Source organism: Danio rerio, chromosome 4 (assembly GCF_049306965.1).
Source record: "Danio rerio strain Tuebingen ecotype United States chromosome 4, GRCz12tu, whole genome shotgun sequence".
NCBI classification, from domain to species: Eukaryota; Metazoa; Chordata; class Actinopteri; order Cypriniformes; family Danionidae; genus Danio; species Danio rerio.
Genome location: NC_133179.1, coordinates 43,793,395 through 43,816,500, shown reverse-complemented (window position 1 = coordinate 43,816,500; position 23,106 = coordinate 43,793,395). Strand labels below are relative to the sequence as shown.

At 37.1% G+C, this 23,106-nt stretch overlaps 2 protein-coding genes across 3 annotated transcripts in view; one reads left to right on the top strand and one right to left on the bottom strand.

Moving 5' to 3' along the window:
- LOC101883766 (uncharacterized) overlaps positions 1-23,106 on the top strand; it is a 291,682-nt gene that overhangs the window by 204,145 nt on the left and 64,431 nt on the right. The window lies entirely within an intron of this gene.
- Positions 1-23,106, bottom strand: part of LOC110439479 (NACHT, LRR and PYD domains-containing protein 3-like) — a 136,622-nt gene that overhangs the window by 111,663 nt on the left and 1,853 nt on the right. The window contains exons 1-7 of one of the 2 annotated variants that reach the window (XR_012402182.1): positions 19,553-19,689; positions 17,310-17,414; positions 16,661-16,736; positions 15,879-16,074; positions 14,007-15,786; positions 3,729-3,902; positions 3,415-3,588 (exon numbers count right to left, since the gene is read on the bottom strand). Coding sequence is in view for 1 of the 2 variants with exons in the window: in XM_073947395.1 (XP_073803496.1) it covers positions 3,415-3,588; positions 3,729-3,902; positions 14,007-15,786; positions 15,879-16,074; positions 16,661-16,736; positions 17,310-17,414; positions 19,553-19,596 (2,549 nt within the window). In the remaining variant the exon portion in view is untranslated. Of the gene's footprint in view, positions 1-3,414; positions 3,589-3,728; positions 3,903-14,006; positions 15,787-15,878; positions 16,075-16,660; positions 16,737-17,309; positions 17,415-19,552; positions 19,690-23,106 lie in introns of those variants that run through there. The other variant, XM_073947395.1, reaches the window with a different exon arrangement.

Genomic DNA, 23,106 nt, shown 5'->3' with positions numbered 1-23,106 from the left:
TGGCGCTCCTGCATTTATTCTGGCGCTCCTGCATTTATTCTGGCGCTCCTGCATTTATTCTGGCGCTGTTGCATTATTCTGGTGCTCCTGCATTTATTCTGGCGCTGTTGCATTATTCTGGTGCTCCTGCATTTATTCTGGAGCTCCTGCATTTATTCTGGAGCTCCTGCATTTATTCTGGCGCTCCTGCATTTATTCTGGCGCTGTTGCATTATTCTGGCGCTCCTGCATTTATTCTGGCACTGTTGCATTATTCTGGTGCTCCTGCATTTATTCTGGAGCTCCTGCATTTATTCTGGCGCTCCTGCATTTATTCTGGCGCTCCTGCATTTATTCTGGCGCTCATGCATTTATTCTGGCGCTCCTGCATTTAATCTGGCGCTCCTGCATTTATTCTGGCGCTCCTGCATTTATTCTGGCGCTCCTGCATTTATTCTGGTGCTCCTGCATTTATTCTGGCGCTCCTGCATTTATTCTGGTGCTCCTGCATTTATTCTGGTGCTCCTGCATTTATTCCTGGGGCTCCTGCATTTATTCTGGCGCTCCCGCATTTATTCTGGCTCCTGCATTTATTCTGGATCTCCTAAATTTATTCTGGCATATCTACACTTATTCTGGTGCTCCTAAATTTACTCACAACAACAACTAAAAGTGTGTGTTTAGCAAAATAAGGATAATAAACAGTGCAGGCATTCTCTCTTTTCTCTCTCCGTGAACTGATTTTAGAAATGTGTCAGTAAAATACACTGATACTCTGAAAACAAAACACACAAACATAAGACACATAACTCCAGAAAGCTTGAAGTGTCTACTCTTAAATGCAGCAAGTGCATGTTGAAAACAAATATTGCTTGATAAAGTAATCAGTATGAAACCAACACATTGGGCTCTATCATACACCCGGTGCAATGCAGCGCAAGGCGCAACTCATATGTTGTTTGCTAGTTTCAACTCGGCGCAAGAGTCGTTTTGACGTTTTGCTCCACGCTGTTGAAATAGCAAATGCATTTGTGCTCAGATGTTCCCCCATAGGCGTTCTGGTTTAAAAAAGGAGGCGTGTTGAGGCGCATTGCTGGCGCGTTGCTATTTTGAGAAACCATAATAGATTTTTCAATAGACTAGAAGAAAGCAGTCCAGCGTAGAGCGTGTTAGTTGTGCGCCTCGCTTAAACACTGCTTAACACTGTCACGGTTGGGGTTGGGGAAAAAGGAGTGAGGACCCAATTGCAACAAATAATATGGGTTTTATTAATAAAGTACAAATAAAACAAAAAGGCAAAACAAACTACCCCGAGGGGAAAACATTACTAAAACACAAACAAACTTTCTGGCGAGACAAGACAGGAGCATGAACACACGGGAAGTTTAGAAGACGAACTGGCACAGAACAGCAGATGTGAGGGGATTATAAACAGACATAAATTAACACAAACAGATTAACAAAATTAACTAATAATGGGTTAACAAGGACGGTGGGACTTGACTATAGATGGGAGAGCACATGAAACAAAGAGACAACACAAGTCATGCGATCACATAAAACAGGACAAGAACATGCAGCCAATGAGAGAACTCATTAACCGCATGTTCATGACAACACAAGCACAACACTAAAGCACACGACAAAAGCACATGACCACAATGTAAGCACATAGCCACGTGCTTTGACAACAGACACAAGACACGAGCACACGATAGATGAACACCTTACCGTGCGCTCAAACATATGCAACGCGCATGCTTCATCTCAGCGCCAACCAAAACCGAAAGCAACTAGACAAAGGCGCCGAGATTGAAACAGCGCGATGCCAACAGAACAAACACGAGTACAAGAGCGCGCGCGTCCGAGGCACCACGCTAAGCACGCTCTGCGCACACCCACGAAGGCGCGCACACAAGGAGACTAACACAATGACAGAAACAGGACAAGACAGAGCTAGTGTCTGGAATCTGCCACCAAAACAAGAGTTTACAAGACCAGAGTGGCAGAACCCTGACAAATACACACAGGATGTAGAGCAATATGCAAATATCTTTACATATTAAAAAGAAATAAAATATTAAGGATATTTATAGGATATAATAAGCATATGTATAGGATATAAATATAAAAAAGATTAAAATATTACAAAACACAATATTTTCTAGCCTACATAAATATAAACACCCACCACCTCCATGCTTTTGTATAATGTTATTATTATTATTAGCAATATTATATATGGGGAACAGCATCTGTATTAGGATCAGGTTTTTGAGCACACTTTATTATTATTGTTCATTTATTCATTTGCTGGAAATTAGAACTGAATTTAGAAATAGTTTTAAAACAAATATTTGCGCTTAATAAACAAAATTAATTATTTATAGGCTAATTAATGTCTCTGCATACCGTATCCACGAGAGTGAAAGTGAAAGTAAATATTGAGGAAGCCTCATCTCTTATTCTCGCGCTCTGTTTAACTGTTTTCTCTCTAGTGAAATGTTCAGTTTTAAAAAAGTACACTTTAAAAAAAAAAGTAAAACGTAGCAGTTTCAACCACAGTCCAAATACACGCAGTATAGAGGAATAATAGGTAACTAAATAGGCAGTAGTGTATAAGTGTGTGTGTGTGAATGGGTGTTTCCCAGTACTTGGTTGCAGCCGGAAGGGTATCTGCTGTGTTAAACATATGCTGGAATAATAGGCAGTTCATTCTGCTGTGGCTACCCCTGATAAATCAGGGACTAAGCTGAAGGATAGTGAGTGAGATAGGTAGGTAACTAGTCCTCTCATACTATTGATACAATATTATAAACTAACCTACATCTCTAATTTGTATGTAAAATGTTTGTTGCCAATTTTATGAAAGAAGCCAAGCAGCATCACGCCCTGTAATATTGTACAACATTACTCATAAAATTGGCTCATGTATCATCATCCTGATGCAAACTCACAGCGTTCAGCATCAAGTTTTGTGACCGTTAGATCAAAAACATCAGCTACTATTCACGTTCATACACTCTAATAATAATTCTGTAGGCCTGTCTGTCTTTATAAATAATGTCTTACATTTAACAATGAATTCTGCCCACAAAAAATAAATTAATAAATTATTTATATATATATATATATATATATATATATATATATATATATATATATATATATATATATATATATATATACACACACACACACACAGGAAAATACTATTTAAAATAATTCTGTAGCATCTTTAAACTTTGCATCTCAAAGCACTTTTCAAAATAAAGTGAAACAGATGCATATATAAAAGAAACAAAGAAATTAAATAACAAAAACATGGAGAGAACATGTAAACTCCACACAGAAACCACACATGTAAGAACAGTATTCCTCTGAAAATGCAGGAGTCTGCAATTATTTAGCAAACCATTGATTAAAATCATTTACCTCAGTGTGTCCAGTTTACAGTGTTGACTCTTCAGTCCATCAGAGAGAAGCTTCACTCCTGAATCCTGCAGGTCATTGTTACTCAGGTCCAGCTCTCTCAGCACACAGTTTGAGGATTGTAGAACTGAAGACAAACTCTCACAGCACTGAACAGTGAGTTTACACATGACCAATCTGAGAAAGAAGAACACAGATTACTAAAAACACACAGTTAATGTGATCTGTCTGATGTAACAAAGCAAAAAATCAATCAATCAATCAATCAATCAATCAATCAATCAATCAATCAATCAATCAGGTGTTTAAACTCAGACCTCATTGTCTCCAGTTTACAGTGTTGACTCTTCAGTCCATCAGAGAGCTTCTTCACTCCTGAATCCTGCAGGTCATTGTTACTCAGGTCCAGCTCTCTCAGCACACAGTTTGAGGATTGTAGAACTGAAGACAAACTCTCACAGCACTGAACAGTGAGTTTACAGCCCTGTAGACTGTGTAGAGGACAAACACAATATGTATGTGTTAATCTGATGTGTTTAATAGTCTGAAGCACATCTGACTGTAGTGACTGGTTTAACTTCACTAATTAGTGAGCACATCTGCTGATTGTAGCTTTAAATAGGATTTAGGTTTATGCAACTACAGTAAATGGTTTCCTTCAGATGTCTGAATAGTCCAAGAAATATTTTTATCAAAAGACGAGAAAATCACGCAAAAAGGTCCACAGATGACAGACAATAAAACACATGAACAAAAGTAAATAATAATCATTTCCTTTAGCACATTTAAAAGTTGCATATTAACAGACAAATAAAAGCAAACAGAGATAGACATCAAAGAAATACAGAAAATACATAATTATATTGATCAGTGCCAGTGATGAGGATTGCCTCACCCGTTAATGCAAAATTTAAGAACACATTATATCTCTGTACTCAGCTGTTTATCCTGATCCACAGGATCTGCTCTGGTTTACTGTCCAGTAGTCCCTGGCTTTGCCTTGTCCTCCTGCCTGTCAGTTTCCCCCTCACCTGTCCTGTACCCTGTCATGTCATTAACCTGCCTCTCCTCCATCACTAGGCCCACATGGAATCTGTGCGCGCAGAATTCTGCAGATTTTTAGCCCATCATTAATTCTGCTTATTACTAGAGTAAATGTGTGTAAATCTAAATTTATTTAGTTTTTTTTATAAATTACAGTAATATTATTGAATACTATGAAAATGTTCATTTGATTTATGCACAATGCAGTGTGTACAGTAAAATTTTCAGTCTTTTAGTAGAGATATTATATAAGACTTGCTTTGTTTACCAAATAAAGTGAATCTGATTAGATTTGCAATTTAAACATTAAAAAAACGTTAAAAAGGTATTACCTTTTATTTCACTAATTAAGGATTTAGTTATGATAATCCCAAAATAATTCAGCAGAAATCCACAGATTTTTACCAAAATTCTCTGCAGAAATAGCAAAAAAACATCTGCAGAGTCCGTCTGGCCCTGGCCATCACCCTTGTCCACTGTAACACCTCCAGGGGGCTATTCCAGAAAGCAGGTTATGTGACATACACGGGTAAGTTTGAGAGTAAGTAGGTGGATAACCTCAACTTTGGTTCCAAAATCGGAGGTAACTTCTGGTTATGTTAAGTAGCCATAGCAACTTACTCTCTGAAGATAACCTGCTCCGGAGCAGGTTATGTTCAGAGAGTAAGTTGCTATGTTTCAGAGTTTGTCTGTTTCAGAGAGTTTACTGAGCATTGCGTGCTCTTTTGATGAGAATATTTATGGATGTGGACACACAGATACAAGTTTTTTCGTTGTGAGAGGGTTATAAGTGCATAGTTTTTTTCATAACCAAATTTATAATGTTAATGTATTTAACAAACCTTTTTGAAATCAAATGTGACAAACCGCGGGTCTGCGCTTACCATAAAAAACATTCAGTGCAGCTCTTTGTATTCGCGTCAGGGCATTTTAGGCAACTGTACAATGTGGCAGTAGGACCACCTGGGGGGTATTCCAGAAAGCAGGTTATGTGACATACCCGGGTAAGTTTGAGAGTAAGTAAGTAGATAACCTCAGCTTTGGTTCCAAAATCGGAGGTAACTTCTGGGGTATGTTAGGTAGCCATAGCAACTTACTCTCTGAAGATAACCTGCTCCGAAGCTGTGTTCCAGAGTTTGTCTGTTTCAGAGAGTTTACTAAGCATTGCGGCTCTTTTGATGAGAATATTTATGGACGCAGAAGCACAAATATACAGCTTTTAGTTGTGAGAGGGTTATAAGTGCATAGTTCTTTTCACAACCAAACGTATAATTGAATGAACGTTGACGATGTTCAAAAGAATGGTTAACGTATTTAATAAACCTTTTGAAATCAAACGTGACAAACCGCGGGTCTGCGCTTACCATAGAAAACATTCAGTGCAGCTCGTTGTATTCCTGTCAGGAAATTTTAGACAACTGTACCTACATGCACCTTTCAACGTGCAACATATTTTTCATATACATTTCTCACCTTATCGTAATGCTCATGTGACTTTATTCATATTTGAAGATGGATCTTATACAGCTACTTTAGACTATGTAATATAATAGAAATTATATTATTTAATAAATGAATACATTTTTAATTATATATAAAATATTGTTTTGTGATGCAATAGTGAAATTCAAGTATGAAAAAGTGCAGAGAGATTCTTACACTGCTTGTTCGTTGAGGCAGAAATAACTTTGTCTGCATCCAAAACAAAAAGCATAAAAAGAAGCTAAAGCTACCTGACAACAACCACTTACAACAGTGAAAGATTGTGTGGGTTAAGTCAAACATCATAACCACTGATGAGCCTTTATTAAAGGACAGAGCAGCTCCTCTAACTGGTGGCCCACAGCAGTTAAACTGGCCTCTGCATCCTATCTATTAGCCGCATGACAGAAAGAATATTCTAGAGTGTTTAATACAGCTCCAGTAATCAAATATGACCTTTTCAGAGAATGTTTGTGTGTTTAATTATGACTTTGGACAGAGTTCGAGTCCCAGAAGGATTACAATTTCGATAAGCCTTATATACTAATTAATACACATGTGCATTGTGGCCTTAGGAAATTAATGGCAGGAAAATTAAATGCATGAATGGTTACACAACATACTCAAAAAGGATGTTAAAGAGAAGTTAATTTCTTTATTACAATAAACGGGAGGGCGGCATGTGTAATTTATTGAACTAACGAATTCTCTTATTATTTGTTTTTTTTCTGTTCTCATCCATTTCTTTTCTTATATTTCTTTCTTTCGTTGATTGAGATGTGTAATCTGTGATTAAAACCTTTTTTTTTCACTATGATTTTCTATGATGACTCCTGAATTCGGCGATCTACTGAAAGTGACTTCAGGTATGTGCCGTGCTCGCGCATTAACCTGCGGTTATCTTAAGGAGGTTGATTTAACTAACTCTTATCACCTGGGGGGTATTCCAGAAAGCTGGGTTAACTTACCATCTGCTAAAACCTAAACTCTCGGTTGATTTACCCAAAACCTGCTTACCGCGAGTATGTTGGTTCCAAAACAGGTGACAAGAGTTAGTTAAATTGACCTCCTGAAGATAACCGCGGGTTAATGCGCGTGCACGGCACACACCTGAAGGCATTTTCAATAGATCGCCGAATTCACGAGTCACCATAGAAAGTCACGGTGAGAAAAAAAGGGCAACGCACTTTACAGAGGTGAAGCTGGAGGTTTTAAACACAGAGATTACACATCTGCTTCAACGAAGGAAAGAAATATAGAATAAGAAATAGATAAGAAAAGAAAAAAATAATTAGAAAGTTTGTTAGTTCATTAAATTACACATGCCACCCTCCATTTTATTGTAATGATAAATTAAAATACTCTTTAACATCCTTTTTGAGTATGTTGTGTAACCATTCATGCATTTATTTTTCTTGCCATTAAATTCTTAAGGCGACAATATGTGTATTGACTAATAAGGCTTATAGAAATTGTAATCTTTCTGGAGCTAGAACTCTGTCCAAAGTCATTAAACACAGAAACATTATCATAAAAGGTAATATTTAATTACTGGAGCTCTTTATTTAACACTCTAGAATATTCTTTCTGACATGCAGCTAATAGAAAGAGGCTAGTCTAACTGCTGTGTCCTATAATAAAGGCTTTTCAGTGGTTGAGTTTTTGACTTAAACCACACACTCTGTCACTGTTGTAAGTGATTGTTGTCAGATAGCTTTAGGTTCTTTTTATTTTGCATGCAAACGAAGTTCCTTCTGCCTCAACTAACAAGCAGTGTAAGAATTTCCTGCACTTTTCCATATTTGAATATTACTCTTGGATCAAAAAATCTTTTATCTACATATTTAAATTCTAAAGTAGCTGTATAAGGTCCATCTTCAAAGATAAAGTCACATGAGCATCAACTTAAGGTGAGAAATGTATATGAAAAATATGTTACACGTTGAAAGGTGTGTATAAAGCAGTGTACAAAATCATTCATTTTATTTCAGGAAATGAAGAAATGAACAGACCAAAATATTTGATTAAACATGTTTTTTTGACTAATTATATATTTTTAGCACTCTTCCATCTGTTTTGTCTGCTTGGGTCACTGAGATTTCCTCTGGGTCAGGCTGCAGGTACGTGTCATCGTATAAGGCAGAAAAGGGGATCTTTTGTCCTCCAGCAAGTAACAATGTAGTGCCCAGTAATGATTCTATTTTATAATACAAATATAATAAAAATAAACATTGTGTAAAGCAACATTTGCTTTATAGTTTTTTTTTTTACTATATTTGTGTTATACACTTGAATCATTACTTCCTGAAAATCAGCCATTTAGCCTCAACATAGTGATGAGGTGGGGTCATCACATATGAGCTGGTAGGTGGAAGCAGCAATAAGTTCACACCAAGATTAAGGATAGAAAATTAAGTTGTACCTGCACACTTATACTTTGGACAAATTTTATATTATCAGTGTCCTTTAGTGACTGATGGAGCTTTAAAATCGGCTGCAATTAATGCACACAATAGCATTTAGAAACCCTGAAAAAAATATTATATTAAAAAATGTAGGTGTGTGTGCGTGAATGTATATATAAGAACGACGTCCTACATCTTAAATTAAAGATATATTTTCCTACAAAAGACAAAGCTGCCACTTATAATATTATACAGAAAAATGTGAGGGTGCAGAAGAAGAGAAAAAACACAAGATCTATAAGTGAGATTCGAACTCGCTCCGCTGTGCGCTCCGTTGTTCTTTATAGACGCATTATCCACTACGCTATTCCCGTGCTCTAAATTATCTGTGTAATGATGCGCAGTAATGTATGACCAAGGAACTGTACAAAAGTGTAAAAAAACAGTTCAGTGCCAGGCATACTGTACAGGTGGTCATGCTGCCACATTGTACAGTTGCCTAAAATGCCCTGACGCAAATACAAAGAGCTGCACTGAATGTTTTTTATGGTAAGCGCAGACCCGCGGTTTGTCACATTTGATTTCAAAAAGGTTTGTTAAATACATTAACATTATAAATTTGGTTATGAAAAAAACTATGCACTTATAACCCTCTCACAACGAAAAAACTTGTATCTGTGTGTCCACATCCATAAATATTCTCATCAAAACAGCACGCAATGCTCAGTAAACTCTCTGAAACAGACAAACTCTGGAACATAGCAACTTACTCTCTGAACATAACCTGCTCCGGAGCAGGTTATCTTCACAGAGTAAGTTGCTATGGCTACTTAACATACCCAGAAGTTACCTCCGATTTTGGAACCAAAGTTGAGGTTATCCACCTACTTACTCTCAAACTTACCCGTGTATGTCACATAACCTGCTTTCTGGAATAGCCCCCTGTTTTGGAACCAACATACTCGTGGTAAGCAGGTTTTGGGTAAATCAAACGAGAGTTCAGGGTTTAGCAGATGGTAAGTTAACCCAGCTTTCTGGAACACCCCCCTGTCTTTAACTCTGTCAGTTTCTTTGTGTAAGGATTATATTTCACATTACAACTTTAGAAGATATAATATATTAAAAGAAGATATAATAAAGAAGAGGGCAGCACAGTGGTTTAGTGTTTAAAACTTTCACCTAAGAACAAGAAGGTCACTAGTTTAAGTCCCAGCTCTAGTTTCCCCCATAGTGCAAAGACATATGGTATAGGTAAATTGAGCAAACACATCTGACCATAGTGTATGAGTGTGTATGTGTATGAGTGTGTGTCTGTGTCATTGTTACCTGAAAATTATCAGTATAGAAATGAGTCAAAACAGACAGAATGGAGGAAACATCAGTGTGATCATTCCACTCTTACCAAAAATGACTTTTAAGATGCTGTATCATTTTATAGCTGACTTGTGTGCAATTTCCACTATTAAACAATATAGTTTACTGGCAAAGCACTGTTACTTAAGAGGTATTTCTCCCAAACATTTAATGAACGTATAACTGAAGAGTATGGGAACAGATATAGATCAAACCTCTACATTGAGTCATAAATAATAAAATTATGAAATAACTAGTAAAAAGTTTTATAAAAAAAAAAAAAAAAAAAAAATATATATATATATATATATATATATATATATATATATATATATATATATATGACAGCACGCACATACATTTTTGCAGAGACTCAATGAATTTGTCTGGAAAACTTCAAATGAAGTAAGAAAAAGTGGCATTAACAGTATAGTATAAAGGCTTTCCTAAATAAATGTATAAATCATGTTATTTTTTGTGTTTTTTATTATTACTACAGATTTGGAACGACATGAGAATCAGATTATTTATTATTATTATTATTTATTTATTTGCTTTGGATAAAGTTTGTATATTTTTATTGTTTTTATTAAACGATATGTGCATAATTGTGATACATGTAGGCAGTTGCTTTGAAAGTATGCTATGTACCAGGGGTGTCAAACTCCTGGAAGGCCGCAGCCTAGTAGAATTTAGTTCCAGCCTTGCTTCAACACGTTATCTTTAGATTTAGTTTGATCAGGTGTGTTTAATTAAGATTAAAGCTTAACTGCACTGTTACCCTGTAGATTATGCAGTAAATAACTGCAAAATAGTCAGTGTTTTGCTGTAATGAAAGAAACAGTATTTTACTGTAAAAGGAGCAGACTTTGTATTAAATTGTGTAGTGCAAATGATAAATTACAGTAACTTACTTTACGTACACATTACAGGTAGTAACTGTGACAATAAATGGCAAATTACTGTTCAACCAGTACTGTCCCATCTACTCTGATGCTTTATGTTGCTAATCATAGAGACGTGCATTTTAAAGGCAGAAAACAATGATTTAGGCATCACCAGACACTCCCATAGGCTGTCTTATTCTTAACAAAAAAGTTTTAGAAAAAGTTTTCAAAAAATGCTGGCCCTTTAAGGGAGCCAGGTGTTTGATTTGTTTACTGCTGAGTGCGCTCTATTCTCTGTCCGTCAATTCAGATGTAGAGTCTGATATGTTTTAGGCTTTAAATAAGAATCTACAATGAGTAAGTAAAATGTGTTCAAATGTTTTTGAGGGTTTCTAAAATAAGGCTGTGTTTTAAGTTATATTGTAGTTATCTTGAAATGTGTTGAAAGCTACATTGTTAGCTAGTTAGCCTCTCCTCATATAACTTCTTACATTACTTTTATTTAAGTATATTTATTTATTGGATATTGCATATTTATCTTTCTGGCAAATAAGCAGTTTTAATGCACATAAAAACCATTAAATTCCATCACTTTAGTAAGGTAACATGTGCACAGAAATCATCACAGGGAATCACAAAAACATGATACACATAACCATCCACACACAAAAGCTCCACTGTCCGGTCCCAGGTTGTGAGTTTGTTGCAATTTCAGATTTCAGAGCAGTGTTTCCACCTATGAATTTATATTAGAAACAATATAAAAGCTTGTTGTCATGAGATTTTTAAAGTAAATAATAATTATAACAATAAAAGATTGGATCCTTTGGATATTCGGTGTTGCCGACTTTATTTTTGTTTTTTATAATTATTTTAAACTTTTTATTGAGAATTGACAGTATGTGCCTGTGTTTGACAAACATGTTTCTATCTATATCTCTATCTATGTGTTCTTTTCATATGCCTTTTTTAAATATTTAAAAAAATAAAATGATTATTTTTTTTATTAGTTTTTTGCTGTTAAGTTTTTTATGCATGATTCGCATTGAGGAGAGAGTTACACATTTCACTGCAACACACCTGAACCAATTAATTAGGACCTGAACACCACTTGATAAGTACAGGCAGGTGTGTTTGATATGGGTAGCAACTGAAATCTGCAGGAAGGTAGATATCCAGGAACCGGACTGAGCACCCCTGCTATATGCCATGGGGGTCAAACTCCAAGTTCCTGGGGAACTGCAGCGCAGCAGAGTTTAGTTCCCACCCTGATTCAACATTACCTGTAGATTTCTAACGAGCCTTAATTAGTTTTATCAGTTGTGTTTAATTAGAGTTACAGCTTAAAGTCCCAGTCACACTGCACTTTTCTCCCTGTAGACTTCTATTCATATGTATGTGAATGCTGCAGACCTGGGGCCTCATGTACGAAGACTTGCGTGGAAATCATACTAAAACATTGCGTACGCACAAAGCTGTAAATGTGCGTACGCAGAAAAAATTTCAGATGTATGAAACACTGCGTACGCCGAATCTCACGCATATTCTTTTGTACATCTGAATGAACGTGAAACTGAGCGCAACATGCACGAGCACAAAACCCCTCCCTGCCTCCTCCCCCGTATGAATATGCTAATGACTATGCTAATGGCAAAACCCAACGAAAAAGCAACGGCAAAATCAAGCAAAAAGAGAAACTTTGAACAGAATGTGAATTGGAGGTGCTGCTTTCGGAGGTAGACCGGAGAAAAGCGGTGTTATTTGCAAGTTTGTTCTCCGGAATTAACAACAAAAGAAAAAAATAGAGTGGGAGAGTTTAGCTGATATGGTTAACACAGTTGGGTCTGAACATCGCACTGAGTGCATTTAAAAAAGAAATAGTGTGTTTTATATCTGTGAAATGTTGCAGTTCCCTTAGCAGTCTCAGTGGCGCACCTCATAAAAGCATGTGATCATGAATTGACACGTTCGAGCATAAACTCGGCTCGAATCCAGCGTCTGATGAATTCTTTCTTCTTTTTTTCCCCGCTACATATCAGATTTTGCCCACTATTTATCACGAGAAAGACAAGTAGGAATCATCAATAAGTTTGTGCATCATATTTTATTTGCACATTTATTGAATGGAAATGTTTCTGATTCACGCATGCAAATTCATCTTCAGATAGTGTCTTTATAGCAATGTGCGTGCAGTAGATCGCTCAGATTACATTGGGAAAACAGGCGACCGCTGCAAATTGCGCTTTAATGTTTAGCTGGTCAACTGTATGGTATGGAAATCTTACATACCTACTATATGAACCCGTCTCATACAGCTGCCATTGCAAGGCTCAGACACTTTGTAGAGAGGAATTTAACACAACTGCCTCTAGGAGTCGCCAATGGAAATAAAACAGACACGCACAAAAAATGTGCGTACGCCTGCCAGAAAGCTGCCGTGAACCTGCGCACATTCCCACGTTCAGTTCATTGTTAGTAAATCCAAACGTGAGCGATTCTGAGCGTGAAACCTGGCGTACGCAAAGTTTTTGTGCGTACGCAGCGTTGATACATGAGGCCCCTGGAATGCAACCTCATGTGACAAATTTTACAGTTCGCAGTATTGGAAACTTCAAGCTTGGAGAACTCTGACCTGCATCATGTGATTGCTTGAGACCAATCAAAGATCAAATCATGATCTCTGAACAAAAAATATGGACCAGTCGCTTGCTTTTTCAATCTCTAATTATTTTGTTTAATCCCACTCCTTTTCGCAGTGCCATATGACAGAATTTCGCATACTCAAACATTAGTGTGACCACAGCCTTACTGTGCAGACCTGTGGCTCTCATTAATATGTAAGATGATATTTATATCTGCTAGTTTCTTAATTTTGTTATATATTTTCTGTTGTATATTTGTTTGCTGCCAAAACAATAAAATAAATTTGTCAGAATTTTTATGCCTTCTATTTTTAATAACAGGTAAGAATACTGATTAATTTTAGTAACACTATGACATACTATTAATGTGTATGCAGTATAATGCTGTAAGTTGTAACAGTACAGTAATTAACTGTACACAGTTTCCAGTTAGTTACCACTACTGCTCTATTACAGTAATTAACTGGCAACACTGTTGCCAGTTACTTACTGTAACCAAATCTTTACAGTGAGTATCTGGCAACAGTGTTGCCAGTGTTCTACTGTATAAAAGCCTGGTAAGGTCTAACAGTGTAGTCTAAATTTGATGGTTACTTAAAATTGGAGTCAGATTAAATTTAGAGCTAAAAAACAAATATAAATAAATTCTAATAAATAACAAAATTATTTTCAGAAGCACTAGAAAAGGCTTACATGCATATAACCTTTGACCACGCTGTTAGTTTCCTCATTGGGCTAATAGATGGACTTCACAGATGAAAGAATGAAGCACTTTGACTTACAAAGCTCTTTTTGAGGTTTTGATGACTGCTGATAGTCTGATGAGACACTCGTCTGATCTCTGGAATTTCTGAAGCTCAAACTCCTCCAGCTCCTCCTCTGAGGTCAACAACACAAAGACCAGAGCAGACCACTGTGCAGGTGAAAGGTGAGCAGATGACAGACTTCCACTACTGAGGTGAGACTGAATCTCTTTCAGCAGAGTTTGGTCGTTCAGTTCATTCAGACAGTAGAACAGATTGATGGATCTCTCTGGAGACAGATTCCCTTCAAGTTTCTGCTTGATGTAGGCAATTATTTCCTCTTTGCTCTGGTCTCTGTCATCCTGCTGTGTCAACAGACCTCGTAAGAGTTGTCTATTGGACTGGAGTGACAGACCGAGAAAGAAGCGAAGGTAAAGGTCCAAATGTCCATTCTCACTTTCCAGAGCCTTGTCTACTGCTGTCTTCAGCAAATCAAGCACGCCTTTATTTTTGCTTATCTGTATGAAAAACCATCCATGCTTCTTGTCGCTGTCTAGAATCAGATGTTGATAAAGGGCTGCAATGAACTCCTGAATGCTCAAGTGAAGAAAGCAGTACATGGTACCAAGAATGATTCCTGTCTCCTCCTTAAAGATCTGGGTACACATGCCTGAGTACACCGATGCCTTATAGACGTCAATGCCACAGTCTGTCAGATCGCTCTCATAGAAGATCACATTGTTTCTGTCCAGCTGCTGGAAGGCCAGTTTCCCCAGTGAAAGGATGAGGTTTGGATCCCAGGAGACATCTGCTGTGTTTTCTCCATCATACTTTCTTCTGCTCTGCTGGATCTGAAAGCGGAGAAAGTGTGTGTACATCTGTGTCAGAGTCTTGGGAGATTCCTGCAGTGTTTCAGCATGAGCCCTGTGTTTCAGTTTCAGTATGTTCTGGAGAACAGTGGCTGAAATCCAGCAGAAGACTGGGATGTGGCACATAATAAAGAGACTCTTTGACTGTTTAATGTGATCAATGATTTCTCTGGCCTGATTCTGATCTGTGAGTCTCTTTCTGAAGTACTCCTCCTTTTGGGCATCATTGAATCCTCGTATCTCTGTCAGCCGGTCGATACAGTCAGCAGGAATCTTACTGGCAGCTGCTGGTCTGCTGGTGATCCAGATGAGAGCAGAAGGAAGCAGATTTCCCTTGATGATGTTCGTTAGGAGAACATCCAGAGAGACTGCTGAAGATACATCACCACACGTCTCATTACCAGCAAAGTTCAGAGGAAGACGACACTCATCCAATCCATCAAGGATGAACAGGACTTTGAATCGTGTGCTTCTTGTAAGGTTCATTCCTTTAGTCTCTGGGAAAAACTGAGTTATGAGGTCTTTTAAACTTTGTCGTTCTTTCTCCTTTAAGTTCATCTCTCTGAATGGAAGAGGAAATATGAAGCTGATGTCTTGATTTTCTTTCCCTTCAGCCCAATCCAGAACAAACTTTTGCACAGAGACTGATTTCCCGATGCCAGCAACTCCTTTTGTCAGGACAGTTCTGATCTGCTCGTCTTGTTCAGCTGCTTCAAACAAATGTTTGCATTCAACCTGTATCTCTAGTGACTGATGACGTCTGGAAGCAGCTTCAATCTGTCTGATCTCATGTTCAGTGTTGACCTGTTCACTCGCACCCTGAGTGATATAGAGATCTGTGTAGATGGTATTCAAAAGTGTGGAGTCTCCTTGCTGAGCAATTCCTTCAAACACACTGTGATATTTCTTCTTCAGGCTACATTTAAGCTGATTAATGAAGAACAGCTCATCTAAACACAGGAGCAAAGAAACAGAGAGTTTTAGTCTTTACTAGAGCTATATTAGTAAGTGTCAGTCTGACAGATGGTCATAAGTCTCTTACCCTGGAGAGTATCAGCAGCTTGATCTTGCTTCATCTCTCTCAGGAAGAAGAGTGTGAGATCAAGAGCTGCTTCTGTGATAATGCTTCTGTTCTCATTAAACTCTTTTATAAACTCTTGTCTGTTTTCTTCTTGTAAGATTTTCTTAAATTTCTCCAATTCATTCTTCAGAAATCTGATCATTTTACTCTCAAGATTCTATGATTGAAGAAAAGAGAAGATCAACATTTAAACAAAACACTCATTAGCATACAGCTGTTCATGCATAAACTACTGAACAATTGAAAATACATTATACAACAGGACTGTGTTTTATATGGTGTGCAGTTGTTTTCAGATCGAGTAGGTTCAGACAGGCATTGAGCACATTTATGAATGCTGAATGATTTTCATTATTTCACAGCTACAGAATGACTACACGTGTGAAGTCTGTCTAATCTTTGTATTGACGACTAGTCTAGATTTGGACTACTGTTAGAGTTTCACCAAAAGCACAAACTCAGCCTTTAGTCAAGCCATTCTTATTTGCACATCTATTACACAAAAATTACTTGGTGGGACATGCAGAATAATTGACTAATCTGTTCATTTATTAGAAAATAATGCACACAGAGGTGTAACGGAGACTCCACGAGTATCACAGTTGTGCATTATTTTATAAGTATTCAATGAACTGAAGTCAATTATTCTTTAATAAATGAATTGCTCGACATTTTAATTAAGCGGTATATTTTTAAATAACTATTTTTATTTTATTTGTTTATAATAAATGAGTTTTTCCCACCTGGAAGATTGACTGGAGATTGTCTGTGAAGCTCCTGTGAGGGTCGTCTCCTGAATCTGCTGACTCATATTCAACACTGTTAACAGATAAAACTACTGTAATTACACATTTACAGGCAAACACATACAGATATATCTTACAAACACTGAAAATAATACATGTAGTGCTCATAATAAGGAGACAGTGGACAGATTTGTCACTTGAGTTTTCTGTTACATTAAGCTGAGAAATCACAGTAAATTGTCTCTATCATTACAAAGACCTGTCAACCACAAAGTCATTAGAAAGTAGCTTTGAAAGTTTGATTTACAGTTCATTATTACACACCCTTTTAGCTACAAAACAACACAGCTACATTTACCTTCAAAAGCTTCACTTTTATTTAGATATATTTACACAACAGTTCAGTTATAAACTTCTTCAAAACATCTTTCATGCTCCACAAATGAAATAATCGACAGAAATCTGATATTAATATTTACTGAAAGATCCTCTGAATAAGACGCCAGGTGTCTGTAAATGTCTTCATGAATCACCAAAGTCATTTGATTAATTTAAACAACTGATTTATTCAGGAATGACTCTCTCTACTGAATTGTGGGTTTACACAAAACTGTTGATGTGATCAATAATGTAAAACACACAATACCTTTGGGCAGATGATGGTGTTTTCCCACTGAAGTTTGGTGGATTCCCTTTAGACCGGTCACTCTTCAGAGACACAGAGCTGGACACACATGATCCTGATCTCACACTGAACCCACAAACACAGCAGAGGAATAAACTGCAGGACAAACTTCAGTCTCCTTTACAAGAGTTTATCAGACAAATACGAGTTTGTTCAGTTTAATTAAGAGCAGACTAATCATTGGCTTAAATATAAAAACAAAACATTAATATAATCTCTAGGTAGAAAAGACAATAAATAAATAAAATTCCCTTCACTGAGCTACACACTAAGTTTTACATGTATATATATTTTTTCTTTTTTTAGGGGTTTTTCACCTTTTATTGGGATAGAATAGTGGAGGACAGACAGGAAAGTATTAGGACCAGAGAGAGGAGAAGGGTCGGCATAGGACCTTGAGTCGCTAATCGAACTCGGGTCGCCGTGAGCACCATGGTGCTATATGTCAGCGCACTTCATAGATATATACACTAGATATCGCATAGGGACCCTGAGCATGCCTCAATAGCGCCGCCACATTGGTACAGTGCTCCCAGGACAAATGTCATTCAACCGCACTAGTCAAGACAGTGTTTTTACGTGAAGATGCTGGACTTTAGCGCTGTCTACATATGTAAGATTATGTTTTTTTCTGTTTTTGTATGTTCTGAACTTTTGTGCTAATCAGGTCACGTATTGATGATAACAGTCACTTACTGCATTCACCATACGGCAAAGCAGCTCCAACTCGCACTAAACACTCGGCTTATGCTAGTTTTGTTGAATAAAATCAGCAAACAATGCAAAAGAAATATGAAAACGAGATGCTGTGCTGCCAGACACTTGTATTATTGTCGGCTAACGTTAGTGAAAGAGTGGTTTGGGGGATTCATTCACAAACGAATCGCTCTCTCCGTCAGTATGAGAAGTGAAAGCAGGAGAGGAGCTGTGTTTCAGGACATGATTAGATTAAATTTAATAGGGAGGGTGAATAGTACATTTCTGTACACACAAACACAAGCTTTTTGTCAGGAATGCCAGTGCAGTCACTGATCCATCAATGTAGAAAAGTGATAATTTTCGTAATTAGAAAAAAAAATTACATACTAACATCCAGGAAAACTCCCGATCACAGATATATGTGTATATCGCTGGCTTTGCATGGCCAGTCCTCCACTGTACCTTGGTCGCGCATTCATTTCAAAGGAGCGCTACCCTGTACCAAGATGGCGGCGCTCTTGACGCATTTCGTCCAATAGACAACAATAGGCCAGGCGACATCTAGTGTATATATATATGAGCGCACTTAACCACTAGGCTATTGGCACCGACTAACATGTATATCTGTATTAATCTGTGTGTATTGTTCAAATGTAGCACCCTTTTGTTATGCTTGTGGCTGTTTTTACCCCAATGACTTCCTATAATGAAGCAATATCAGCATCTGATCATGCAGTCTTGATTGGTGCTGTTGGAAAGAATTTTAACTGTTGATCATCAGATGTCAGCATTAATAGAAGTAAAGTTGGTTTTATATTCACACATTCGTTCATTTAGAAGTCTCTATATTGTTTACCATGTTACTTTGAATATTCGATTGCATTACTTTGCATTTAGCATGCAAACATGACTTGAAAACAACATCAACACTGTTTATTTGACTGTGAACAATGTTGTACTTTGATAGTCATTAGCTGCTAATATGATTTCACTGTTTGCAAATAATACTTTAAAGAAATTATATTATTAAGGGGAAAGTTTGAATGTGTGAATATAAAACCAGCTTTACCTCTATTCAGCATTAACCCTTTGGATCAGCCTGAGCTGAATGGTTTCTGCATTGTATATGTAGTTCAGTGGAGTGAAAGAGCAGATTATAGTGAGTGTGCAGAAATACACTTACTGTGTTCTGACAGCTGAGGGGCTTATTTTAAAATTCTCAGACATGTCAAGACACGAGTGCAAAGGTCTCTCTCACTCCATATAAACTAAGCATTTTCGCACTTCAACTGATGACAAACGGTCAAATGACAAATTGTACCTCTACACAACAGGCTTTAAACCAGTAGTTCTCCAACATTTTTCACCAAGAACCAGCTAAGAAGAAGATTGTACCCCCATTTGACCATTTGATCAGGCAATAGCAACACAAATAAGAGCATTGTTGTTGGTGTTTGTTCTTCAGAGAAAGTGTTGAAATAATGGTGTAAAAACAGAGTCAATACCTGTGTTTCTCTGAGAGAGAGTCCTTTACTCGCTCCTCTGCCATACTGCAGCTAAAACACCAATGCAGACATTAGCAGAGCTTTGAGGAAACAATCAGCCGCTGACCATCACCTGGAGATGACAATATACTGAGATGAAGAACAGCACACTTTATAGCAATCAATGCTCACTTCACTAACAACACCGCACTGAAACAGACCCGATAGTCATGTCACAGCATTCACAAGCAGAAATTATATATATATATATATATATATATATATATATATATATATATATATATATATATATATATATATATATATATATATATATATATACACACACACAGGGCTTGACATTAACTTTTTTCATCACCAGCCACTTTGGCTAGTAGATCTCCAACATTACTAGCCATTCACCATTTTCACTAGCCATGATTTTGTTGTTGGAGAATATATTTTATATGCATAAATCTGACTTTGACATGCTAAAATGACTTGATCTAGATGTTGTGTGATGTCCTCATGCATTTCACTGTTCTCTGTGTTGTGTATGACCTTGCTTGATGTGCGTGAGCAAATGAGTTGTAGTGTAGCACCAGGCCCGGATTGGCTAATCGGGAGAATTCCCGGTGGGCCGGTATGTTTTTTGGCCGTGAGGGCCGGTGTCTCTAGCTGCCTGCACTCTCAGCAGTTGCACTTTTTTTCATTTGTTTATTTATTTGAGCACAGCCTCACTCTTTTTATTCATTATTTTGCCGCAGCTCTGCTCTTTTTATTTATTTTCTCAAAGCCCCGCAAGCAAAATGCAGCCTGCAGGTTAATGACGTGACATCATTCCACCCCAAACAGCGACACCTCAGTAAAAGACTTTGAATAATTATTATTAATGAATATTACAGCTGCTCAATGAAGATCTGCTGATTCACTAGATTACAGTGTTTCTCCATTGGTTTGACTCTTTTCTTGAAACAGAAATGACATTCTCAAAACTCTAAGATCATTTGGCAAAACACTACAGCTCACTTACAAAAGCTCATATCTTTCCCAAAACAGTTCACTCGTGTGTCGAAACTAAATGATCTTCTCATTTAAACAGTCAGTGCCCCCAAAACGCTTCGTCCCTTCAGCATTGTGTGAGCACCGCAAGTCGAAATGTTCAGATGTTTGGTCATCATGGCAAAGCACCACTAAAACATCCCTCATGTCCACCTCACAGTCTCAGCCCAGTCCTTCACTGACAATGCTCACTGTACTGTTTTTGTCCAGCCGACAATGTATAAAACTGAAAACAGAAACAGGATTTTAAGATACGAGTAGCCTCATAAGGTTTGACGTCACACATTGCACTCATACTGCCAGGGAAACGGTCACTCCTTTATTATTGTAATGATCAAGCACACACAAAGCATCTTCCATATATCAGTGCAAAAAGAGTAGAGAGCTGTAATAAACTGTCATCAAATGCTCCGAGCATTCACCTGCTGTATGGTGCTCATGGTGTTATGGTCTTGAATGATTTGGACAATTGAACAGACTATTGTGCATGACTTATATGCAATTGTGCAATGACTTATACAATGAAATGACGCGACACGTTTTGGAGAGAAAGACCATTAGACTGAGAATTACCAATCAATTTAGATCAACTAGATCTCTTCACTTGGAAACTGTGCTAAATGTCATCTATCTGTACTTAATCAATTGCAAAGATGTACTTAGACATTTGCAATGTGATGAAATGAATGAGAAATTCAGCTCTGTTGTGAACAATTGCCAAGTGGTTTGGAGGTTTGTCCATGTTGTTTTGAGAATGTAATTTCTGTTTTAGGAAATGAGCCAAACCAAAGGAGAAAAACTTACATAAATCTGACATACCTTGATCAGAAATCTAAAAAGGAGAGTAAATACTTAAGCCATTGTGGTCCAGTGGTCAGCACATTTCATTATGACGCCGCTGACCGGAGTTCAAACCTCACCATTTCTAGTCATTTATTTTCATTTTTAGTGCTAAGACATGTAATACTGTTTGGGTTACTTATATAGGTGTACATATTTTATTTTTTGTGTGACCACCGTTATAAAGGACTGGATATCTATAAAGAATTTAGCACAGAATATATATTCAGATATTGCAGGAAAGGACGTTGTGCTGTTGTAAAGAATAGTGTTGGAGATTCAGCTCCCCTTTAATCTTAAAAGCAGCTGTGTCCTTGAAAAAGACGTGATCGTGTCATTAGAAACTGAATTGGTATGACCTTATTTTAATATAGTCAGTCGTGAACTGAGGTGGGCCGGTCTAAGGCTTGAAACTCCAGGGCTGAAAAGGAGTCCCACTCCGGCCCTGTGTAGCACTGCAATCAGTTTTTATTATACGTGACTTTTCAGGACTAAAAATTAAGCATTTACCAATTGTATCTCTGACCACAACAAAAATACATAATTATATCTCAGCCATAAATTTTAAATAATGTGTCAAAATAAGTTAAATATAGCTGTATACATGCTCTTTTTATTGAACAAAACTTTTCTTTAATTGTCCTGGCTAAAGGTCCCAGATCACAAGTTAACCAAACATTTATTTTAAATCTGGAGCTCTTCAAAGCAGCAGGTCTGCAGATTCACAAGCATCACCTTTTGTCCAGTTTATTTTAAAGAGAGCAGATCGCACCAGGTGAGTTTCCAGGCACGGTTGCTTCGCGGAAGAAAACGGGAGCCCAACTAAAGCAAACTCTGTTCTCCATGATGGTGACGTAAAACTTTCACTTTTTCTCAAGAAGAACTTTAGTAAATGTTATACAAAAATACATGTATTAAGTAATAAGTGTAGCTGGTGATGATGTTTGTAGAGTTGTTTAATCATCCGCTGATCATTTAAATGATTTAATCATTTGTTGTTCTTCAGGTTATTTCATTATAAAGCTGTGACTAAAGTTTTGTATGTTCTGTTCTTGTTTTTTCCCTTCAGTATTTCTTCATTTGTTCATTGTTAATCCTCAATTATCATTTAATTAGTCAGTTAATTAATGAATTTACTTCAGCTTTGCTACATGTTTCTTGAACACTCAGTAGTGTGGACACTTCAATAAAAACTGAAGTATATGCTCTGGGGTTTAAAGGGTTAAAGGTGTGAGAGGTAAAAACACAGTGTAAAATGTATTTTAACAGTAATATACTGTTAATTTACACTACGGAAATAGACTGTAAAAAAACAGTAGATTGCTGGCAACCACAGCTGCCAGTAGATTACCGTTAAATCAAGGAAAAAACAGTATTTTACTGTAAAACCTGAAGCTAATTTCTTCTGTGTGTCACTGTTGTGGAGGAGAGTAGAGCCAGTGTATGAGTTAAAGATGAACAATGAACTGCTGATGTTATTCTGTATGTTTCTCTATTTAAAGATAGCGGCTGTTTAGTTGCTGATGCAGTCAGAATCTCTCTGGTGATTCCAGATTTACATGTATGTGTGCTGTTGTGAAAAATAAGACATTAGAGTTAAACCAAACTTTTCTAATTAACTAAAATAAGTTATCATTATAAGTATGCTTCTAAGCATATATAGCACATTACTT